General features: G+C 49.8%; 1 protein-coding gene across 4 annotated transcripts in view; it reads right to left on the bottom strand.

The window, feature by feature from the left end:
- Positions 1-4,297: 4,297 nt before the first annotated feature.
- Positions 4,298-23,455, bottom strand: part of EVI5L (ecotropic viral integration site 5 like) — a 51,408-nt gene continuing 32,250 nt past the window's right edge. For all 4 annotated transcript variants that reach the window (XM_029584737.1, XM_029584740.1, XM_029584739.1 and 1 more), the window contains 7 exons: positions 20,300-20,428; positions 17,050-17,190; positions 16,798-16,959; positions 15,317-15,463; positions 14,816-14,911; positions 14,350-14,445; positions 4,298-12,925 (listed from right to left, as the gene is read on the bottom strand). In XM_029584737.1, the coding sequence (XP_029440597.1) occupies positions 12,635-12,925; positions 14,350-14,445; positions 14,816-14,911; positions 15,317-15,463; positions 16,798-16,959; positions 17,050-17,190; positions 20,300-20,428 (1,062 nt within the window). In that variant the 3' untranslated portion in view covers positions 4,298-12,634. The remainder of the gene's footprint in view (positions 12,926-14,349; positions 14,446-14,815; positions 14,912-15,316; positions 15,464-16,797; positions 16,960-17,049; positions 17,191-20,299; positions 20,429-23,455) is intronic.

The raw sequence follows: 23,455 nt of genomic DNA, 5'->3' as shown, positions 1-23,455 counted from the left end.
ATGGGAGAAAAATCAGTAGGAAATAATGTCTTTGTTCATTATAATAAAAATAAATTCCCAAGAAAAATAAAATAAAAACTAAAAATGAAGGTCCCCAACAACCTGCTAGAGGAGCACACAAGCCTCTTCCACAATTCCTTGAATAGCTATTTGGGCCTTCCAATCTGACCATCCTTTGGTGTCCTGAGGGGGAAGGGATAAAAGCACAGATAGAAAAAACATTTATGCTCCCCCCTCCATGCTAAATGTCTAGTTAAACCCGGCGAGGTGCGAGAGCAAACAAGCAGCATCCCACCAATCACCCGGCCAGTGGAGCTGATCTCAGGCAGAAGAGTTCCCTAACCCAGCCCATGTAAAACATCTCCACCATATCCCCTTACAACCCATGAACTCTAACCACACTGATCCCTCCCACCTCTCTCCTTCTACTAGGCCTCTCAACACACACTCCCCCAATAATAAAACCCATCACGTCCTTCAAATGATTGAAGACATCAAGCTCCACATTCTATGCCTTACAGAAGCTTGGATAGAAGGGTGACACTATCAATCTGACCCACCTGTCCACCTGGATACTAAATTCACCCCCCTTCAAGACCCATGGGTCATGGAGGATTGGCTATCATCTTTAACCACACACTGATCTTTGAACTAGTTACTACCAAACCAATAGGCAAATCCGACTGCTTAGTAATGAAGTTCCAAGGCAATGAAGGAACTAAAATCATCATTTACTGTCCCCAGACAAATCACCCCGATTCCTTCTTTAAACTATCCAAATTCCTACGTGATTTCATTACCGCTACCCACAACCTCTTGGTGCTTGGGGATTTCAATCATCACACATAGTCTCCCCTCAAGGGATACACCGCCAGCTTCCAGCACACCATGCATGACTTTGATCTCAACCAAAGTCCCTACACAAAGACAGACACTCTCAACTTAATTTTCCATTCTGCAGGCATCAAACTTGATACCAACTCAATGTAGGTGGTCCCCATCTCATGGTTGAATCACAAACTAATCCTAGCCATCATCCCTACCTCAAAATAGACCCTCCATGCTCTGACACCCACATCTCCCAGCAGAAACGTAGCCTGTTATTACAAGTGAAAATTTAAGAAATCTCATCCACATATCAACTATCTATACCACATCAGATCCACCTGAACACCTAATATAGCAATGGAATGATGAATTCTATATAGCGATCAAGACCCTAGCCCCCCTCAAATTCAACTCTACAAGCCCCCCCCCGAAATTCTCCATGGTTCCTTGAAGATCTCCTTCTCCTTAAAAACAGCTGCAAATTGAATGGGTATGGCAAAACAAAAAACAGATACCGACCCGCATTCCCGCAAAGTACATTACAAAAAATACAAAATAGCCATGCAGCAAGCCAAAAATAAGACTACATCTCCAAACAAGTAGAATTATCCATGAAAACTCTCCAAATCAGAAACACCTTCTCCCACTACAGACAGTCACACTACTTAAGATAGCCTGAATTATTACCATGAAAAATTTGGCAATTTGCACCTCCTTTGATCCCTCCATCCCACTTCCCCCTGATCCTAGTCATCCCAAGAATATAACTAACCCCCCTTCCTCCCTGAAAAATTCTATTCAACTCCCTCCAGAATTCATCCCATTGTCCAACTTCAGGAAAATTTCCCTTCAAGAAAGAGAAAAGATCCTCCAGAGAATCAGTCAATCCACAAGTCCATTAATTCCTCCCAAATTCATCTGAAACCTAAAGCACAACTTATTACCCTGGCTGTCCAGCAATGAATGCCATTCTAATCCAAGGCTCCCTACCATGCTCATTCATCACAACTATCCTAAAGAAACCTGTCAATTATTTTAGAATCTGACAACTATCATCCAGTCTCCAGCCCTCCCTTTCTGTTCAACGTGGTAGGAACTTAGAGTACAACATTCTACACTACTACCAACTCAGCTTCAGGAAAGCTCACGGAACAGAATCTGTCCCTTAGCCATTACCAACATCATCCACCTTCACAAGGACTAAGGTCCTTCTTGATCTCTCAGCAGCTTTCAATACTGTTGATTCAACGCTTAAACGACACTGGCATCAATGGCACTGCCTTGAAGTAGTTTGAGTTATTTCTTTCTAACAGAACACAATCAGTTACATGGGTCAAGAAAACCATCCAAACCTAGAGATCTACTTGTTGAGTGCCTCAAGACTCTGTCCTCTCCCTGATCCTTTTCAAATATTTACATGCGTCCGATCCGTGACCTCACCCAATACTGCAACACTGAATAGCGCCTGTTCATGGATGACACCCAACTCTGCATCATAATGGGATCGGACCAAAAATCACAGTGGTAGCCTAATGGCTTAGTTAACACAAACTTAGAATAAACACAAACTTAAAATGTGAACTCCTCACTCAACTGCCTAGGTCACCCGCTTCAACAACAGGTTACATCCTAAGAAAGCAGTACAAAGCCTAGGGTTTCAGCTTGACCAAAACCGCAGGATGAAAACTCACACTACTAAGGTGGGAAGGTCCTCGCATGTATCCGTATCAGATTCACTAACTCTGTAATTTCTTTGATAAATGCAATCTTGCTATACTAATCCAGAACTGTAATGCCCCTTACCTCCCCAGCGGTGCCTTCTGGCTGCAGGCTCCTCAGACATAGGTTCCCAGCACTGTGCTGCATCCAGTGGCTCCTGACTAGGAAGCAGACCATGGTTTGAGCTTTTACAGGCCCTGCATCCAGACCTTCCTGTGGCACAGGCCGATGTCATAGTTGCTGCCTTGAAATATGAGGTCATTCAGTACACCTATCCGGCACCTCAGTACCAGATCCTTTGGAGGGATTCCTCGCTCCTGTTCCTGCTTGTTTGCTCCCGACTCTGCCGCAGTCCTTACCGCTTTCCAGCCTTGCTCTGCTCCTGCTCGCCCTGCCTTTCCTTCTCCTTTGGACCGACTACTTGCTGCTGACCCAGCCTGACCTTTTGAGGTTGCTTCAATTGCTACCTACCTTGACCTCATCTCTATCTGGACTCTGCCAGTACTGACTTTCGCCTGCTTCTGGTCTCTGCCTGAATTCTGCCAGCCCTGACCTTAGTCTGCCTTCCGTCTCTGCTGGACTCTGGCTGCCTGCAACACATCAGCAGCTGCCTGTCATAAGAACATAAGAATTGCCATACTGGGGTCAGACCAAGGGTCCATCAAGCCCAGCATCCTGTTTCCAACAGTGGCCTGAACAAACTAAGCTGCAGACAGCAATACCAGGGCTTACATTCCTAAAATGACTACTACAATTCCCTATTCAATGGCACTTCACAATACAGTCCAAAGCACCTTCAACTCCTACAAAATACTGCTGCTAGAATCCATGTCAGTGCCAAAGCAACAAACTAGATCAAACCCTATTCTACACCAACTGTACTGGTTCCCAGTAGAAAACAGGATAAAATTCAAAACTCTGTCTTCAAATGCTTGAAGAAACAGGTCTCTCCATACCTCTCTGAGGCTCTCAAGAGAAGTCTGGTCTTCCCAAATGGCTTTTTTCCTCACTCTCACTGGCTTCTTCCCGATTGTCCTGCACAAGACTTCGAGCTTTCAGCAGTTACGCTGGGAAAATGTGGAACAAAAGTACCCTTAACATTACACCTTGAGCTCTGCTACCTTAAGTTCAGGAATAAAGGCAAGGCTTTTCGGCGGCCTGCAATCTCCTGACCCAACTTCCTAAACTTGCTGTAATCTGCCTGGATACCATTTCCTGGAAATATTAAATGCTCATAAAAAAATGCTATATTATGAAAGATACACAGCACCCTCATTGCCCTTCTATAGTTTCGGAGCTATAGCATGAGCAAAATGGCAAAAGTAGCACCGCATTTTAAGTCTTGTGTGTTTTATTATTTTACCTATGGCAACCTCAATCAGTTGGTTTTTGTTTTTTTTAAATTAATGATTATGCCGGGCCGTAAGACAAACATCTGGAAAGTCTAGACAGGGACTAGGATCAGTCTTTTGCTCCACCTGTACCGATAATTTTCTGATGCCCCCGTCAAACAGCTTAGATTGAAGGCGCAATGAAATAGGGAGAGAAGAGATCCGTCTCCCCCCTGAAGTTCTCACGATGCTCGGTGCTGCAATGGCATCGGTTGCAGGGGACGTGCTGGAGGCACCAACAAGTTATTAGCGTGGCAGCCGAGAAAAAGATTTATCAAAGCATTCTAATGCGCACCCAGTTCTGCCAATGCCTCTGCAACACATCAGGAATACTTAAATTAGAACAGGACAACATCGGGTAGTAAGACAGTATGAATGTTTTATTGTTTCAACGTTTGAAAGTACAGATGGAGTTTTTTTGTACAATGCATTTTTTTTTTCCCAACGGATGCCGGCAACAGGGAGGGAACACTGGAGGGGGAAAAAAGGTGGCGTTCACTGTTACACGGGTACACAGGAGACACGGAAAGGGCAGGCCGAGTTCTTGGGACAGTACAGTTACCATTCATTCTTGGGAGTGTTAGAGCTGCAGTTTCTCCGCAGTTTGCGGCCAAACGAACAAACAGTGCAGTTAAAACGTTTGGTGGGTTGTGCAATTTCCGCAAAAGGCAGTACCCAGAAAAAAAAAGGGGGGTGGGCAACCTGTTAGCCAGAAGGAAGCCATCTTGGAGAAATAAAGACTCTGGTGAGCCTGCTGTACGACTCACAGGTCACATCTGATCAGTTTACAGGTTAAAACAGTGCTTTTAAAGATATTCCCGTTTTACAGCTTAATGAGATCACTGTGAGACAATTCCATGCTGGTTCTCCCTGTGGAGCAGTGCTTAATGGTTTCATGAGGGGAAAAAAATAAGTGAGTCACACTATTTTCATTGAACAGTAAAGGAGCAAACTGTTTGGGTTTTTCAACAAGTTAAATGATCTGGCTAAGAGTCACATATATGCAAACCTAAACGTATCGGTCTTATTTACAAAGTGACGACTGTACAGGACCAAATGGGACCAGACTGAGCCAGTTCTGGTGGCCTCGGAAATGCAGGCCTACATCTCTCCGCATGCAGCACCAGGACTAGGCCAACTTGTCCCCAGGCACCGAGAATCATTTAGTGACTCGACTCGAGTTGAGGGCACTGCTCAGTATATTACATTTAAACAGACAGAACAAAGGAGCCCAGGCTGCCCAAACTCTGGGACCACCTCCTATCTGGGTACTGCCTTAGGAGGACTGGAGTAGACCATACAGAACAAGAGTAGTGATTTGGCACTTTTCTGGTCCAAAATAACTAATAATTTCAAGATAAAACCTTATGGGGGGGAAATCCATTGATGAAGGTGAAGAGAGTCAGAATAATTCACTTAGGGAAGGTGTTGATAACCCCCACCCCATACTTTATAATACCACAGGCTGCTCCTATGGAGAGAGGAACATCTCGGTCAATTTAGTTCCCTTTCCTCTTCTGCAGGAAAGGACTGTGCTCTTCCTCTGCTCTCAAAGCCTGCCTGCCTGAAAATGCACCGCTTCTGAGCGAGGGCCACAATGGGAAGCCCCGATGCCTCCCGAGCGACTGGCTTGCTCTGGATAAGCACATGCCGGCTTCCCCAGAAGATCACATGCATCGGCTCCAAAGCATTTTGGTTTGCAACCCTTCCCAACCTTCCATCTGATGGGCCCTCTCTCAGCCCGGAAAGCCATTTCTGCATTCATTTTCTGGTTTTTTTTGGTCCTAACCCCATCTTCCTATTTGGACAACCGAAGGATGAAGCAATCAAGACAGCACTCGTCACCTTGGACTGTGCATGTCCTGCCAGGCATCCAGCAGGCAGCTCAAGCAGCCTGGGAGGGGGATTTAAGAAAGCTGTCAGATAACTGTAAGCAAAGGCTCATGGGTAGCCCGAATCCAGGCCGCTGGATGCTCCAGGGAGCAGGCCAAGCGAGGCGGTACACAGTAATAGCAGCTCGCCCCATACTCATGTGCTGGGGGGGGGGGGGGGGGGAAAGGATGTTTTAAACCTTCTGCCGGCTCTGCCCCATTCCAGTCTGACTTTCTCGCAGATCCATTACTTATCCCAGCTGGCCCGCCTCTCTCCTCAGCAGGTCCTTATGCGTTTCCCTTCTCCCAGCATCGTGAACCTCTGTAACTAAACCAAAAGGACCAGAGAGAAATGCCACATTTGCGTGCTGAACACAGCGGCATGAGCCACAGTTTCCCTACGGAGCTGCATCAGTGGGCAGCACAACTCAACGGCCTGCTGCTAATCGTCCTGCCAAGACCTCAGCCACGCAACGGCAAGGCACAGACCCAGCTGCAATGGCACAGTCTTACATTTTCCAGATGGTGTCAGAAACTCTGAACCTGCAGCCTCACACCCTGCCTTCTGCCGGGGTGCAAAGCCCTGTAGGGTGAGATCTAGCTAGATTTTCCAAGTCATGAAGGACATCTGATCTGGGGTAGCCTGTGCAACGTTTGGGGAGAAATCTGGGACATGCTACATGTTCTGTCTGAACAAGCTGACGTTGATTTAGGAAACAAAATAAGGAAAATAAACCACCTTATCTCCAGATTAACAAATCTCAGTCTGAACCGTCAGATGGCACAGCGAGGGTAGCAAAACAAAATACACAGGGACTGGGACCGGTTGCATGTGATCTTCTGCACTTCCCATGAGGACAGGGAGTCAACATCTGAAGCCGAGGAAGACGTGAGGACACTTTTCCAGGCACTGGGCAGTGAGCACCTGGCACGGACTTCCAGCCAAAGTTGTAGTAACCAAAATAAGAGGCAGAATTCAAGAACGCAGGGGAGACACACAGGAGGAGCTTACTGGGAAGGAGGCAGCCACGGAGGGCAGACCGCATGGACTACGTGCTAACATTTTCTGTATTTCTGTAACAGGATTACCGGCCAGGCCCACAGCACCCCATCTTGGGCTGTCTTAGCAGGAACGAAACCCCAGTGCACATTTTAGGATACTGGAACGAGGCAGAACTCAGATCGGTACTGGTAATGGTCTTTTTAAAAGGAAACCGTGAACATTACTCTGCAGCTGAAAGAGGAAAACGGATTCCACCCCTTCCGTAGTGCATGCCCCTAGGTAAACCTCCACGCTCAGATTGCTACGGGGAACTGCTCGTTTGAGGGCGCAGAGAAACGCATCGTAGAAGAATTTGGCAACACAAATGCAGCATATATCTCTACACATATTTATATATTAAAATGTACAGTTATAAATACCCAACCGGCCTCTCAGGCGTATTTATATTAACACTTCAGTCCAAGGGAAACGGGTAATAGTAGTGTTCTTACGCCGGTGAATGAGCAGTGCCCTGGAAACACGAGTGCTGGCTAAGGATGGCACCAGGGAGGAAAATACTGTTCTTAAGCAAACCACGTCTCCCTCCACGGCCCCCCACCCATCTGGTCCTTTTCTACTGCTGTCAGGTTAAGAGAGAAAAAAATGGAGTACATTTAGGCGCTTGTCCATCCGTGAGGCAAGGAGGGCTAAGCTGAAAAGCATTCTGGGTAGCTGGCGCTCTTCCCACGAGCCAGGGCACCAGCACTGGGGAAGCTGGGAGAAATGTGTGTTTCTCGCTTCACTCTGCTGGTGGCTGGGACCCTTGTGTGTCTACTAAATTTGGAAGCTGCTAGCAGATTTACTTTTTTTTTTTCCCCTTTTTTGGTGTGGGATAGACTAAGACGAGCTTAGAATATGAGACAGAAAAAAAACTTTTTTTTCTCCATAGCCCTTACAGTAACATTTCTCAAGCTGGTCCTACTTGATCTTCCTAGAAAGGGGGAGACTAGACCAGATATTTTTTGCATCTATCACCAAGGCATAGAAATACATCAACTGGTTGCTTTGGGGGGAGATAGGCGAGGGAGAAGCATAAGAAGGATTATAGGACTGACTTGGAAACTGCTGGCTGTGAGTTACAGCATCCGTGCTCGTCTCCTTTCTCTTCACAGGGATCCCTACCCTCTTGCCTGTCAGGACTGCCACCTGGGCAAAACGTATGATCACAACTGACGGGAAGTTGAAAAGCTGCAGCTGCAAAGGTTTAAAGAGGACTGGCATCAACCAGATTATAATCGTGTACGCTATAGCTGGTTATTAGGCAACATATCTGTGCAATCAATCTAAAAATGTTTCCTGTTTTCACGTTGCATTAATGCACAAAAGAGCTAACATGGAGGAGGCCATTTTGTTTCGCAGTGATGTCATGAATGGCACACAAGTGTTCCAGGTCAGTTCATGCCCACTGAAACACCATCTGACTTACCTTTCTGAACTCTCCTCTCTGTATGCTGCATATTTACCGTTACAAGGCAGCAATGACAGCAAGAATTACGACAGATTATTTCAACAGGACTGATACAGTGCATGACATCACCAACAAAATGGCTTCCCTCGATGTGAGCTGGACTGTGCAAAGAAGAGTCACGGCGTGTGACCACAGAGAATATTTTTGAGTTTCAATTGAACTGATGGTAGCAGGTTAAAGAAAATTACTCGGAAGGCTTGGAGACCACCAGTGCCTTTACTCATTGGGGTGAGTCTGGGAATAAAGAATGTAAATTTAACCAAGAACCTCCTGGGTTAAGAAAATGAATTTTTAGAGGTGATTCCAAGCTACAAGGGCAGCCTGTTCTACTGAATGCAAACTTGCTTTTAGTCCTACTTCACGCTGAGTCAAACTTGGCAAAAACCCAAACTGACATAATCCCATCCCTAAATGACTTCAGAATCATCTTGTAACCCTCCCAAAGGAGTCTGTCTCATTAGCCTATGCAAGGTCACAGTACTCTGAATGCTTTAGAACTGCACATTAAAGTGAAGTACAAACGGATATCTTACCACGGATACTAGTGCATTGCACACTCCTGGGGCCACGCCATTTCTTGGCATGCAGGTGCTGCTTCAATGCTAATCCAGGGTTGCTTTTTCTCACTTGGAATAGGCCTTACCGCTGGATAAAAAATAAAAACTAAGGAAACCATTTTTAGAACACACCTCTACTCAAACGGTTTTCTGGGCCTTACAGTTCAGCCTTTCTCCTCCAGATCAACTGGAACCTAGTGCTGGTGATACTGGTGCCATGGAACCGTCATTTGGGGATTTTTATCATATTTTAATAGACCCTCTCCTCCCACTCTTCACAGTCTGGGCACTGCAGCAGTGGTTCTAAGTCTGGGGAGCTACGCACTAGGGGGTCGCCCTTTCTGATGACAACTTTTTCCCCCATCCAGGAGCTGGGAACCCTGCAGTCCCAGCCGACCTGGGGTGCAAAAGAGGTGACCCAGGAATCGAACCAGGGATCTTCTGCACAGCATGGCCCCTGAGTCACGGGTCAGCCCTACCTATTTAAATATGAGAAAAAAGGGCCTCCACTTCCCGGACAGATCCTTCATCAGTGTTTACGCACGCTGCTAGCTTTATAAGGTAGTGCGCACCAGTGTGCGATGATCAATTAATCCACTTTCTTCTGGAAAGAGTTAAAATCACCTCATGCTACCCCCAGAAGTCCTGTAGGACCAAAACAGGAGATCTGTTACCAAAGCCATCTTGGTTACCCTTTTGGACCTTACCAGAGAACAAAATATTTTAACTTTTTTTATCCTAGGATAACAAGTCCATAAAACTACTGCATAATCACCTAGGTTTTCCTCTTGTGTGCGGAAACTGGGGCAGTCGTATTTGAGGGAGGACGGGGGACAATTAAAACCAACACCGCAGTTCACTGGCATTCCTCACGAGCTGTTGTTCTGTTACTAACATCTCTTGTCTCTCTCACGTTCATGTTGTACAATTTCGCTTTGTTTAAACCCTGCAGCGAGGTCACAATCCTGTGCACAGTGCTATCATACGAATGCCAACATCGCAGACGCAGCAGGCTCATTGCATCGCACATCGAGCCAAACCTCCTGGCTACTCCTTTCTTGGAAACATCCCCCCCTCCCCTTCATCTCTGCGTCGGTCTCCGTCCCTAGGCTTCAAGGTACCAGCACCACCACAAGGACAAGGCCTAGTTCCACGATAAGTAGGACATGTCATCCATGTGAGAAAAACAACACAAATAAATAAATAAATCACACTCTCCTCAGCTCTCAGTGCAGCAGTAGGTTGTAAAGTTCAGAAACAGATTCCATAGAGCACAGCAGAAAAAAAACTGAAGCGACTCATGAAACCAGCTCTAAACTTCCAGCAGTGATCTGTGGACACATCTATCTACCCTCTACTGCAGACTGCATTCCTCACATCGTTTATATACCTCGAGATACAGATCTCATTGGATGGAGGGCTCTTCCTCACGAGCAAGGAAGCGCCAGGAGGTCATCGTTAAAGCATCTGATCCCTATTGCCATGAAACCACCTGAAAGGGCCGGGACTGCTCCTCTCCTATCCCAGGGCCTGGCTCATCGCTCTGCTCTGTAACAGGTTATCCAAAGGGCTTTTGCCCATCAAGTCTTCAAGTAAAAAAGGTAGCTGCAACGATGGGTCACACGGCTTACTTTAGTGAACAGGAAGCCGATCATCAGGTAAGCCCATGGCGAAGGACCTGGACTAGTCGATAGCTGAGTCTTTAGGGCAAACAAATCTAGAAATTCACGAGGGACTTCTTTCCATGTACAGTGAAGAATCGGTCCTTGCTACATTTAGGTGTGGGGTAGCTAAGTCGGTCACTATCACAGGGTCACCTCCAGCGACCAGCGTCAGATGGGTATGCTTCAATTTCCTTAACACAGTGGGCAACCTCCGGCCACCCCCACCCCCCCCCCCCCCGGTAGTCCTGACATCAGGGGAGAACTCCAGCCCCCTTCGGCTGCAGGCTTGAGGTTCCGCAGACCCCAAGCCAGGTCTGCAAATTGTCATTCACGTCAGTCAGAGACACAAAAATTTGGCACAAACTGAGTGCGTGCATCCAAAGTGTAACAATAAAAACGTAGTGTACGACTTCATAGTGTGTGGGTGGGGGTGGAGAAGGTGGTGTTTGCCCAGTCTTTGGTGAGCAGGTAGGATCTTTAAAAGTAATTCCCCTCCCGTTTTGTAGAGACTGTTGGCACTTTTCTTTCCAAGAGAAAGGGAGTTGCAGAAAAGGTGTTCATAGCTCAACTAAAGCACTCCCACCGCTACTGCCATACGAGCTTCTATTACGCTGTCCATGTCCTGTTAAAATCACCGAGGAAAAGCGACATGTCCGGGTTACCCCTGGGAGAATGCTCAGAGTGCTCGCTAGTCATCAGCTAAAAAAAAAAAAATATCTATATCATTTATTTTAACACCCTTAACAGCAGATCAGTGAAACCTGCTGCCGAAGTGCAATCTGTCAACATTAAAAAAAAAAAAAAAAAAAAAAAGGAACGCACCTTTGAAAGGGAACCAGAAACAGTAAAATAATTTAAAACCAAAAATGGACAAGGGAGATAAATAATCTGAACTTAAAGCCCCAGCAGGAGCAAAGTGTCATGGTTACTGAAAACATGAAGGACACTGACCGTAGCTAGCAAACCGCCGTGGGCAGGAACGCAAGGCGAGACCCAGGCCATGCGCCACGTCCCACGGCGGGAGGGGCTCCTTAGCTAGGCCGAGACAATTAGGACTTCACTTCCAGGGAAGGGATTCCCTTTTTGACAACCTTTGGCGGGAGGGGCCCTTGATTTTACGGCAGCATCTCGGCTGGAGAGGGGAGGCAGAGCCCCCGGAGGGGGGGGGGGTGTACGGTAGCGTCCTGGGGAAGGAGGAAACGCAAGGAGTTGGCTGGGGGGGGGGGGGGGGAGCTCCGATTTCTCCTGGCCCGTTCTGGATTCAGTTCTCCAATTCCCTGATTATTGGGTGGTACTGGAACAAGCTTACTTTTAGTATTTCAACAGGCACTGGGTACAAAAATCCCAAAGCTTCTTGTGAAACAAGATATAATAAAAAAAAAAAAAAAAGTGTCAGTTTCAGTCTGGAAACCCAGTAATGGCACACAGTGCAGTGCTCGGGGCAGCGCGGCAGAGGGTGGAGTGACTTTAAGGGCACGCCGCAGTCCTGATGACCAGGTTCAGCCATGCCCTCCCACGCCGGTCGCACCGGAGTGCTCTCTCTCTCCAAACATCCTGGACAGGGTCTGCCCGCCACAGCTGCTTACAAGCATTGCTATATTTATATATATATATATATATATATTTTTTTTTATTTGGACATGACCCGTGGGCACAGCGGGGCCAAGAGCACGGGGTGGAGGAGTTGGCAGTTTAATTAGGTCGTCGGCAGAGAGACTGCCTCATGATACTGCGCGCCTGAAAGCTCCGAGTGCAAACTCCACCTCCGAGTTTTAATACTGGTGATATCGTGGTTTGAAAAGGTTAAAAAAAAAAAAAAAAGGCAGTGCAAAAAAAATCAAAAAACAAACAAAAAAAACCAACCCATCTTCCCTCCCGTCGAGACCGAAGGCCTTCGATGGGTCAGACCCTCAAGGTCGCCTCTTTAGAGAGACATTTCCAGTCAGAGTGCCACCTTCCCTGAAATCACCACTGCGCTGTGGGAAGACAGCACCCCTCATCTCGCACGGTAAGTGCATTTCTCAACCTCCCAAAAGTCGCTCGCACCGATGGGCGGAGGGAAACGGGCTTTTTTTTTTTTTGTGCGTGCGCGGTTCAGTGGCTCACGCTCTCGGCACAGCCGGGCTCTGCCACGACGCGAGGATCTTCCGGCTCGTCGCTGTCGCTGCTGCCCTCGCTGTCCTTGGCTGGGCGCTCCAGGGGGCGCAGGAAGCTGCCGTTGCGAGGAGACAGCGGGTACAGCACATCCTGCAGGGGGCAGGCGAGCAGCTCGTCGTCCGAAGAGTGCAAGGAATCGTCGTCCTCGGCGGTGATGTGGTTCACAATGTGGATGTTGTCGAACCCCCTGGGGCCTTCGTAGGGATTCTGGCCTTTCAGGAGCCTGATCTGAGGGAGAAAGGTTGGACAAAGAAGTTAAGGTGTAGCCTCCGCCACGTGGGAATCAATGCCAGGTCTTCCCAGGATAAAACAGATGCGAGCAATGAGATTGACCTTTCCCTGCTGCTTTGTAACTCTGGAGAAATAACAGTGCAAGGATTCTTAATTCTTAACCCTGCTAACGAAAGCCTCTTTTTGAAATCGCTCAACCATGACCTGCTTCTTATAAGGCCTTGTTTTGGAGGGGCGATCACGCCAGCATGCGGCGCCATGGAGCGCCAGGCCCTAGTGAGGAAACGGGACTCCAAAGGTCTGTCAAGTTTTCTTTGACGCCAACAAGCCAAGCCATGGGGGTAAATGCACCTTGGGATGTCCACACACCATCTTCCCCAAAAGGGAAAAACTGGGGCGTAGAAACCCAAGGAAATGTTTCTTCCTGAAAGATTAGGGGTGGGTGCACGGAATAAGCCTTCCAGGGGGAGTATTAACAGAGTTCAACAAAGCCTGGGTCATGTACAGAAGATCAGGAGAAAGCCATGGATCAACTGATGTCGCAAAGCCTGGGTCAAGTACAGAAGATCAGGAGAAAGCCATGGATCAACTGATGTCTGCAATGGCATCGGGCAGAGACTGGACGGGCCTTACATTCCTTGTTTAAAGAAACAACTCCTGCGAAGAGAGCGAGAGAGAGAGGGCGGAAGGGGGGGCGTACTTTTATCATAGCTGGGTGCTAGCCCGGGAAATGACTGGCAGGAAGGGCTTAGATGGTGAAATAACCAAGGGGGGGGCTCCAGTTCTACCACAGATGGGTCTAGATTGGGGGGGGGGGGGGAGCTTCCAGTCGTTGAGGTTCACAAACTGATCAGTTTCAGGAAATCCCTAATGAATATGCATGAAGTAGATTTGCATGCACTGCCTCCAATGTATGCAAATATCTCATATTTATTTGGGATCTACTGAAGCCCGGCTACCTTATGGCCCTCAAAGACCGGAGGCTCCCCAATGTCCGAAAATCACGTTCAGAAAATGCACAGGGGTTCTGCCAGTGGCTGAAGGGAACCTTCTCGTTCAGTGCACCCTTGTCAGACCTGCACGCCTGCCCCAACACTGAGAGCACTCTCAAGAGATTTCTTGCCACAAGAGATGTGAAACCACACTAGCACGCCAAACGAGAGGGGATTAAAAACCACTCGCCTCTCAACACTCAGCCAGTTACGGGAAAAGAAAACTGAGTTTTCTGCTCTCTAGTCAAGCTGAGAACCTGTGGCAGTCTCAGTATGAATCCCCGTCTCCGAGATTCTTCCGGTCTCTCTGCCACTCATGTCCTCCACGCTCTTTGGTCATCTCTGCCTCGGGGAACCCCTTGCTCACTGGCGACCTGCAGCACACCCCCCCCCCCCCCTCTTCCTTATCTTCCGTCTCCAGGCACTCACCTCGGCCTTCAGTTCATCGATCTGGTCTTTCAGCTCTCGGATGTACTGGGAAGAGTCGGAACTGTTCAGCTCCCCCTGTATCATTCCTTCTTCCTTCTGCACAGAACACGAAAGGGCGACAGAGCTCAGGAAAGCAAAGCGGGAAGTGGCAGGAGGAGGATACAGAACTCTCCTTACCCAATGTAGCAAGAAACTAATACATTTTTCTCAGCTATCCTTTCGACGGTCCATCTCAAACAGGCAGCAGCCATCCAGCCGCTTTCCCCCCTCTACTCACCCAGCTGCTAGCTACACTTCTCTCCAGAATTCGAGCCATCCTTAGGCCAGTTCCCCCCCTGGCTGGGGGTGGAGTCGGGCGGCCGTGATCACTGCCCCCCACCCCCACCCCTGCATTCCTAGCACTGCCAGGCCAAGCAGTGGGAGTCAGCCACGGCGCTCCACGTTCCCCCCCCCACCCACCCCTCACCTGAATCTCCAGCTCCGCTATCCGCTGCCGCATTTCCGCCACGGCGGCCATGCTGTCCGCTTCCCGCAGCCGCACCGCCATCACTTCCTCCTTGCTCTGAGGTCAAAGATGAGACAGGAGGGCGTGAGCGGGACGGGTTACAGAGGTCCCGACGTCGCACACGGGCTTAAACGTGAACGCCGATGCGTTTATACGGCACCACCGTGAAAAGTACCAAGATGGACAGAACAAGGACAACTCCGAAAACCCCCCTACACCCACACGCGAGGGACACGCTGGCTTCGTCAGAGGAAAACAGCACACAGGCCTTAGATTTTAGAGACGCGCATGCGCTATTTTGCCCCCGCTTGGCCACCCTACACAAACAAGAGGTGCAGAGCAGGTGCTCCACGGCTGCAAATCTTCATAGGGAAAATTAGCCGAAAGCGCCCTCTCTCCCCAGCACTGCGCACACTGCCAGCCCTCTGCCCTCCCCCCTCCCGGGGGCTGCTGCGCGTGCACCTTGCACTCAGACACCGCGTGTTTCCGCTTGGTCTCGCTCAGCTGCGACTGGAGCCCCTTGTTCTGGGCCGCGATGCACCGCAGCTTCTCCTGCAGCCCGGCACACTCCTGCTCCATCCGATTCAAGAGATTACTGTTTATCTGGTTCTGCAGAGGTAAGAGACGAAACATCAGAATAGGGCTAGGGCAGAAACTGGAATTCAGAGCACAAGACACATTTTTCCTGCAGCTGAAATCAGCATGCAAGATAGTAATCGCCTTTCAGCCACCACAGGGGCACTGAAAATGCCTTAGATAGTCTTCGAGCATGGCCAGCTGCATTTTAACTTTGGGCTGGCAACTTGCTTTAATGCACCCCAAGTTATTACAGGGCAGAAATACCGGTACTAAGAGCAATTTAAGGTCTACAGCCAGGAGGGATGGCCTCATCAGGACATCCCAACCTCCTAGGAAAGAAATCTTCTCTTGAAGAAAAAAAGATTCTTCTATCTATCTATCTTCTTTCTTTTTTTTTTTGGAGGTTCAGAGCTGCAGGTTTTGCACCTCCTCCATCTGCTGGAGACAGAGAAATACTGAAGAACTGCAGGTGTTACACGCCAGGCTATGTGCCGGTGGCTGTGAAAATTTCTCTGTCTCCATCTGCTGGCAGGGAGGCAAAACTCTGGAGTCTGGACTGATCTGGGTGTGTACAGGGAATACCATTCACAACTGTAAAATGAAACAGAAGGAAAGGACTCCAAATACAGACACAGGAAGAAATGCAGCTCATGTTACAGGGATCCACAGGCCCCGGAGGTGTGCTTACTAGAAACACAAAACCTTTAATAGCACAAGACTGGCATTATAAGGATCCCAACTCATTCCCTGCTGTCACTGTCCCTCTAGGACAGGGATGGCAGGGATCTCAGGGGGGGGGGGGGGGGGGGGGGGGGGGGTCAAGAAAGATGAGGCTGGAACAGACCTCAGGTGATAGAATGGCAGCGACGGGACTAGAAGGAACCTTGGTGAGGTCATCAAGCTGTCCACCTGCTTCTACTGTCCCCAAACCATCACAGACAGACGTGTGCCTGACCTGCTCTTAAACCCGGCTCCTCCCTCATTTCAGTGCCTGACTATCCTCTCTCACAATTAGGAAGTTATTCCTAATGCCCCTCCTCTAACATTTTCAATCTAAGTCTTGTTTTCCTTGGTGGCGACAGACATGGCTGCTCATTTTAACCTCTCTCTGTATGTGAATTACCTGCACATAAAGCATCCACACAATAACGAACGCAGGAGCAACCACCAGCTTCGGCAAGGGTAATCCAGCAGTACCTTCTCAGGGTACGAAAGAAGATGTGCGGGAAGAGGGGAAAACACGTCATCACTGTTAGGCAACCTGAGCAGCACCGGAGCAGTAAGACTGCGGGACAACCCTTGCCGTCTTGTAGGACACAGACCCTGCATGGCGAGTGCTCCGGCCTTCCCGCGGCCCCCCTCACCTGGCTCTCCAGCTCCACCACCCGCTGCCGCAGCTCCCTTTGCTCTGCCTGACCCTGGGCCTCCCGCAGGCGCACCGTCATCAGCTCGTCCTGGAGCTCGTTCAGGGCGTTCTTCCGAGGGGAGTCCTTCCAGCGGCCCCCGCCGCCTCGAGACGTGTGAGCCTGCGGAAACCAGGGGAGAGGGGTGGTTTTTGTACGCGGTCGCAGAGGGATGTGTGCGAGCGACGGCGTCCGGTCCCCCCGAGGCCTCACCTGCCAGCACTCGTGCAGCTCCTTCACCTGCTGCTGCTGCTCTTTCATGGCTTTCACCGCCTCGGACTCTCGCACTATCAGCGCCTTCAGCTCCTCCTGCAGCCGCGCCACGTTGTTCTCGTCGGGCAGCGAGCTGTTCCTCTGCGCCAGGAGACAGAAGGCAGCATTGACGAGAGCTGCTGGCTGTGAGACAGGCCCCGCGTGCCATGCCAAGCCCTCCGCCCTGCTGCATGTAATGTCGCAGCGTACGTAGACCAGGGGGGGGTGCCTCAAAGAGCCGATTCCATGAGCCTTAAATCTGCCTCTATCGGGAGTGGGGGAGGGGAGTTCCCGCTACTCTAACACCCCTCTCAACCCAATCGGTCCTGGGTCGGCGGCCACACACCAGGGGCTCCTTCCAGAATCCTGCAATCAGAGGCCTAAATCCGGTCACTGCCTCTGTGGCGCCTCTAGCCCTGGCTGGCCTGGGAATCTGAGCCAGGCCCTCCGCAGTGCCACTGAGCTGTCGGGTTAAACCAGAAGCTCTCTCTCTAAATCCTTTATGCTCGCTGCTATTTTCTCGAGCAGAGGCCGTACGAGGAGGGGTGGGGGAGTGAGCGAACAGCTAACATTGAAACGCAGCAAAAAAAAAACAAAAAAAAAAAACTTGAACATTTTTAAAGCTAGCCTGAAATTCTGGAGAGCCCCCAGAGCGAATGAACCCCGATTCTGGCAGCCTTAAAAGAATAAAGGTAAAAAAACATAGAGGAAAATGCTGCCACTCCACCTCCAAGGAGAGGAAAGATCCCCATCTTAAAAAAAAAAAAAAAAAAAAAAGCATTTAAAATGCAAATTGAGACAGACTCGTCTAGGGATGTAAACAGGAAAACTGCTAATTTTTCCTTCCTGTAGTACCACAGATCAGTCCAGACTCCTGGGTTTTGCCCCCACCCCCCCCCCCCCTCTAGCAGATGGAGACAGAGAAAAACTTCAGACACCACCTCTTCACCCGGTGTGCCACCTGCACATCCTCAGTATTACTAAGTACCTATGCGTAAAATAACTGAAAACTTCTAACCAATCAACATTGTAATATTCCCCGGAACGAGCAGAGGAAAGAAGAAAATTTAACACCAAAAGTGGAACTGTTATTATAGGGGCTAATCAGAAACCTGTGCTACTCTTCAGAATTATTACAGAAAAGCCGATCGAGCAGACTCTCCACCACCGGGCAGGACTCTGGACTGATCTGATCTGGCACACCGGGTTAAGAGGCGGTGTCTGCAAAATGTTTCTCTGTCTCCATCTGCTGGGAGGGAGGGAGGCAAAACTCGGGCGTCTGGACTGATCTGGGTACGTACAGGGAAATCTCTTCAGGAGGCCAGATAAACAGTTTATGAACATGAAAATAAGGCCGTGAAATTCCTGGCACAACTAATGCAGCCAGAAGACACTAGCTTTATACGCCACTTATGCAGGACTCTGTGCTGCCCAATTCCTTCCCTGGTGTTCCTTCACCTAAAGTTCTCTTTAGCCTGAAGACATTATCCCACAGCCTGAGACTAGTGCCAAGAAAAAGCACAGGAGAGGCAGCGATCTGTGCGCGCTTTTTACTGCGCGCGGCAGGAAACAGAGACCGGACAAATGAAGCTGCTGGACCCCGCTACTGTGGACTTTTCAGGAGAACCCGAGCAGACCCTAAAAAGGTTTTCATGCCGGGTTAATGGCTCGGAGACGGAGCACAGACCTGCCCAGCTGCCGAGACTGTCACTCTCTTCCACCTCTGCAGAGGGCACGGTGGGAGACTCGGCTCGCTCCTCCTCCGGGTGTCGATAACCCAGGGGTCTGTCTAGCACCTTTATGCCCTGGGCTCTGGGGGGGGGGGGGTTTTCCCCAAGCCCACGAGCTGAAGGATCAGTCGGAAAATGCGAGGGCAGATGAGAGATGGCAGAGTAATAAAAGCCGGGGGAGCGTTTCATGTTATCTGAGAGAGAGGAGACCGCCCACCTGCTTGGCTGGCAGAAGGAAAGCTTCTCTGCTGAGGTGTCCTACCCCTTCGGGGCTGAGGGAACTGTCACAGGTACATTTTTAGTTGATTGCCTAACTGTGTCATTTTGAGCGCACACAAAATAAACACAAGGAAAGGGGCGCGAGGCTGCTTCAGCGCTGAAAAGCAGAGCTTGGGGTCCATCGCCCCCCACCCCCCGGGTGGTCTCATCTGGTTTAATGCTATTCTTCTCGCTGGGGGAGCGGCGTGGCGAGATTTTGTGACGCATACACCCAAAGCAGAGACTGTGCTTTCAGAAAAACCCTACAGGAAGGATATGGTTACGCTGGGTCCCAATCATCCAGGCAGAGCCGCTGCAAAATGTATTTAATGAGAACTGAGATAGGCATCTTCAGAGGTTGGTTTTTTTTTTTTTTTTCATAAATCTAATCCCAGCTCAGACCACAAAAAAAAACAAAACAAAACCCTGAAAACAATTAATAAAAAAGAAAAAATCTTTCCAAACTGGATAGGCAAAGGAATGAGAGCAAAAATGACCCGAAACCCAATGAATGATGCAAGCCTCCCACACGGGGTCATTTTAAAACCTGCCCACCCTGCTGCAGACTCTGTACCGAATAAGTGCGTGGACTTTCATGTTTGCAAAATGGCCACGGGTAACTTTAAAACAGAAAAATCAGACGCGGTGTCCGTGCATTCTCCTCCTTCACCGTCCTGAACGCACCCCACCAGCTTCCTCTCGCTTCCTAGCTCGCTGCACCCACCACCTCTTTCTTTTCCTCTCTCCACCTGCTATCTTGGCTTTTTTTTTTTTTTTTAATTTCGTTTTTCCTTTGCCTTCTGGGCTTGGTGCTGGTCTTATTCCCTTTCCTCTAACCATTCATAAGTATTTTTAAAAAGAAAAAAAAAAGCCTTCCTATGCTACGCATCTTCCCCTGACAGAGAGTGAATGAAATATACCGGGTTCAACACTGCTGTTATAGTTACCCAACATACACCAACCCCGACATCCCTTTCTGACCTTCCGAACACCCATTCCGGTTACACGCCCACCCCCAAGTCCTCCCAAAACACTCCTACCTTCGCCAACACACACCCACACATCCGGGCATCTATTCCCAGCTTTCTCCCACCTACGAACCTGGATTTCTTTAAGATGGATGCTTGGACGCCACCTTTCGCTCCGCAAACGCTGCGGCACCACCCCGTGTCCCAAAAAGCAGCCCCAATTCCACCGCAAGCTCCTGGGTTACTGGCGCTCACCTTTTCCATGTCCAGAACCTTGTCCTGCATCTCCTTCAGCGCCGCCAGCGTCTCGGCCTCCTGCAGCCGCGACTGCTCCAGCTCCGTCTCCAGGTGCGAGACAAAGTCCTCCGTGAAGCGGGGGCTGGTCTGCAAGGCAGAGAAAAACAGCAGGGACCGGAGTCACATAAAAAGGAATGGAAACAGTGCGAGTGACTAAGGGGGTCTTTAGGCCAAGGGGAGCTCTCTAGTGCTTTTTTTTGCGGGCGTTTTCTGCTTGCGCAAATTCTTCCACATGTCAAAGTATTTAAAAAGCTAAGCAAGCAAAGTGACTTGCTGGCTTCCTTTTATTTATTTTTTTAGCACCTCCATTTTACGAACTTCTTAAACACAGAGCTGAAAGTTACCCGCATTTGCCTCGAGTAAAGTTTCTTTAAACAAGCATCAAGCTACAGCACTTCAGGTACCGGAATGTGACTTGCAACCCATTTCCAGGCTGGACTGTGGGCATTCGCTCTTTGCCTTTGCACTGTCTCGGTGCGTCCTGACCTACTGGATCCAGTCCTGCTGGAAGAGTTTTCTGCTAGCGCAGGACCTGGGCTTCTGATGTCACGACGACAGCAAACAGTGCTATGCGGGCGCATCAGCGCTTCACGGTTATTGCCTTTGGGCCACTTTCTCCGAGAAGCTCCAAGGCCGATTACATAACCGCACTGTTTCCTTTGGCTGAAAGCAGGCTCAGCATCAAGACACTGTACAATGGCAATGGGAGGGCACAAATTAGCAGGAGGGAAGACTAAGTGTTCCAGAAAAAGCCTTTACTGCGGCTGATGCTGAGAAACTAGGGATTTCAGACACACGACTCTCGAGCAAAGAACAAGTCCTTGCAACTCTCTAACAAGCCAATATCCAAACGATCAAGGCTCCAGCTGCAGAGCGGACCTATCCTGCCGCAGAGCGGACCTATCCTGCCGCAGAGCGGACCTATCCTGCCGCAGAGAGGACCTATCCTGCCGCAGAGAGGACCTATCCTGCCGCAGAGCGGACCTATCCTGCCGCAGAGAGGACCTATCCTGCCGCAGAGCGGACCTATCCTGCCGCAGAGAGGACCTATCCTGCCGCAGAGAGGACCTATCCTGCCGCAGAGAGGACCTATCCTGCCGCAGAGAGGACCTATCCTGCCGCAGAGCGGACCTATCCTGCCGCAGAGAGGACCTATCCTGCCGCAGAGCGGACCTATCCTGCCGCAGAGCGGACCTATCCTGCCGCAGAGCGCCTGCATTTAGGAGCTGTTTTCCTGGGCGCCTGAATTTAGGTCCCTAAAAAAATGGGTGGGGAGCCAGGGCACGAAACAGTAAAGTGCATGCTCAGCGCTAAACACACAACTTAAGCGCCAAAGGGGCATGGGATGAACACTGTGGATCCCTAAAGGCTCGAGGATGGGAATGAGGAAAAGAGTGCATGGGGGTAACTTGCTGGTGTGGCGGTCACTACCCTTAACCAATAAGTCTTCATACTCTTGATGCAACTCCAACATTGCTCTCTGCTTCGACAGACAGCGGGGGAATCAGACAGCAACCAACAAGGGCTCTGACTTTTATGGTCAGGGGAACCGATGCACAGACATAAGGGGGGGGAAAAATCCCAAATAAAAAGAAAAAAACTGCTCCGACAGCCAAGTCCATAAGCAAAGCTTACGTCTGAATTTTCAAGCAAGTTCACCCCCCAGTAAAAAAAATGTTGGCTGCAGTGGCTTGGGGATATCTGCACTGAGTGGCAGGGGAACCTGCACAAAGCAGCAGCTTGCTGGGCAGCCTGGAAGCTCCTTTTCTGCCGTCATTTCTGTGTTACCATATGCTGAAAGGATGCAGACAGATTCATAAGACTTCAGCTTTCACGCTACAGAAGCGAGTGCCCAAGGGGGTTGTATGTTCTGTCCCCCTGCCTCCACAAGCAGCATCCCAGACTGGGGTGGCTCCAACCTGCTGCCGACCACGGGCTGGCCTGCCTGGATCCCAGGCTTGGATTTGCGAATGTTTAGCATTTACAGCCCCTGTTGGGGAGGGGGTGGAAAGGTGGCATCTATTGGCTGAAAGGAAAGTGCGCACATGCCAGGTTCTTGGGGAACTCGAGGGTCAGTGGATCATCGCTGGGCTGGGGGAGACTATAAAAAGGGAGAAATATCCAGACAGACATGAAGGCAGGCTCATGGTACCGTTACCCAAAAGGAGATGGCTTCAAAGTACGCGGCAACAATGCCACTGATGGAGATACTTGGAGGCGAGTCATGCAATACAGGCCGTATCGGATCTGTGCCGCCCGCTAAGGAGGAGCTGGTTTTCAAGTTTCCAGAAGAATGGTTTGAGCATGAGGCCCTGGGGAATACCAGCGGCCTGCCGCCGCATCTCACCCAATCTGAGCGAGGTGGCACAGCTTTCAGAGCGCATCAACCACAGCAGAGCTGGCTAGGGCCGCTTCCAAATAAACCGTTGCTCCCTCCCCAACCTGCACAGCTGCTGGCAGTTCATTTACAAAAAAAAAAAAAAGCTCCCGGCTTCTTGGGGCTGTGAAAGCCTCAGAACGTCTTTTCTAAAGCTGTTATCTTTCTCTAAGCCGCTCATCAACTGCCGGTCATGGCCAAGGCAGATCAGATACGAGTCGAGCACATGCATGCCAGGAAAAACGGCATCTGGGGGGGGGGGGGGTCAGACTCTGAGAAAACGTATCCGTGGCCCGGGAAGACCCCAGCCAAGAAGAGACCGAGGGAGAGCGCGATCCTGCAGGGCAATTCCCTCCCAAGCGGACTGCTGTGCCTGTCCGTCCAGGCCTTATGTCCCTGGGTGGGATTGACTCTGTCCTCGATTGCTGTGCCTGTTCTCTGTGGCAGAGATTATTGCAAAGGACAAAAAACCTGCCCTCCTAGCTCACAATGCGATTAGAGGCTCAGGAGGCTGGGCCAGCTTTTACTGGCCCGATATAAGAACACTGTGTGCATATTTAGGAGGATCATATTGAGCTGGCCAGCGAGCAGGCAGCTTTACCAGGATCAGTGGAGGAACGTACCCGCTCTGCTTTATGCATCCGGATAATTTCGGGACAGGCATTAGGCTGACCAGACTAGGCCGGCCAACTCTTGAGCAGCGCTGCCTGGACAAAGTGAAACCTCACCACGGCAGT

This window comes from Rhinatrema bivittatum, chromosome 19 (genome assembly GCF_901001135.1).
Source record: "Rhinatrema bivittatum chromosome 19, aRhiBiv1.1, whole genome shotgun sequence".
Taxonomy (NCBI): Eukaryota; Metazoa; Chordata; class Amphibia; order Gymnophiona; family Rhinatrematidae; genus Rhinatrema; species Rhinatrema bivittatum.
Note: the sequence above shows the minus strand (reverse complement) of the source record. Positions and strands in the feature narration are given on the sequence as shown.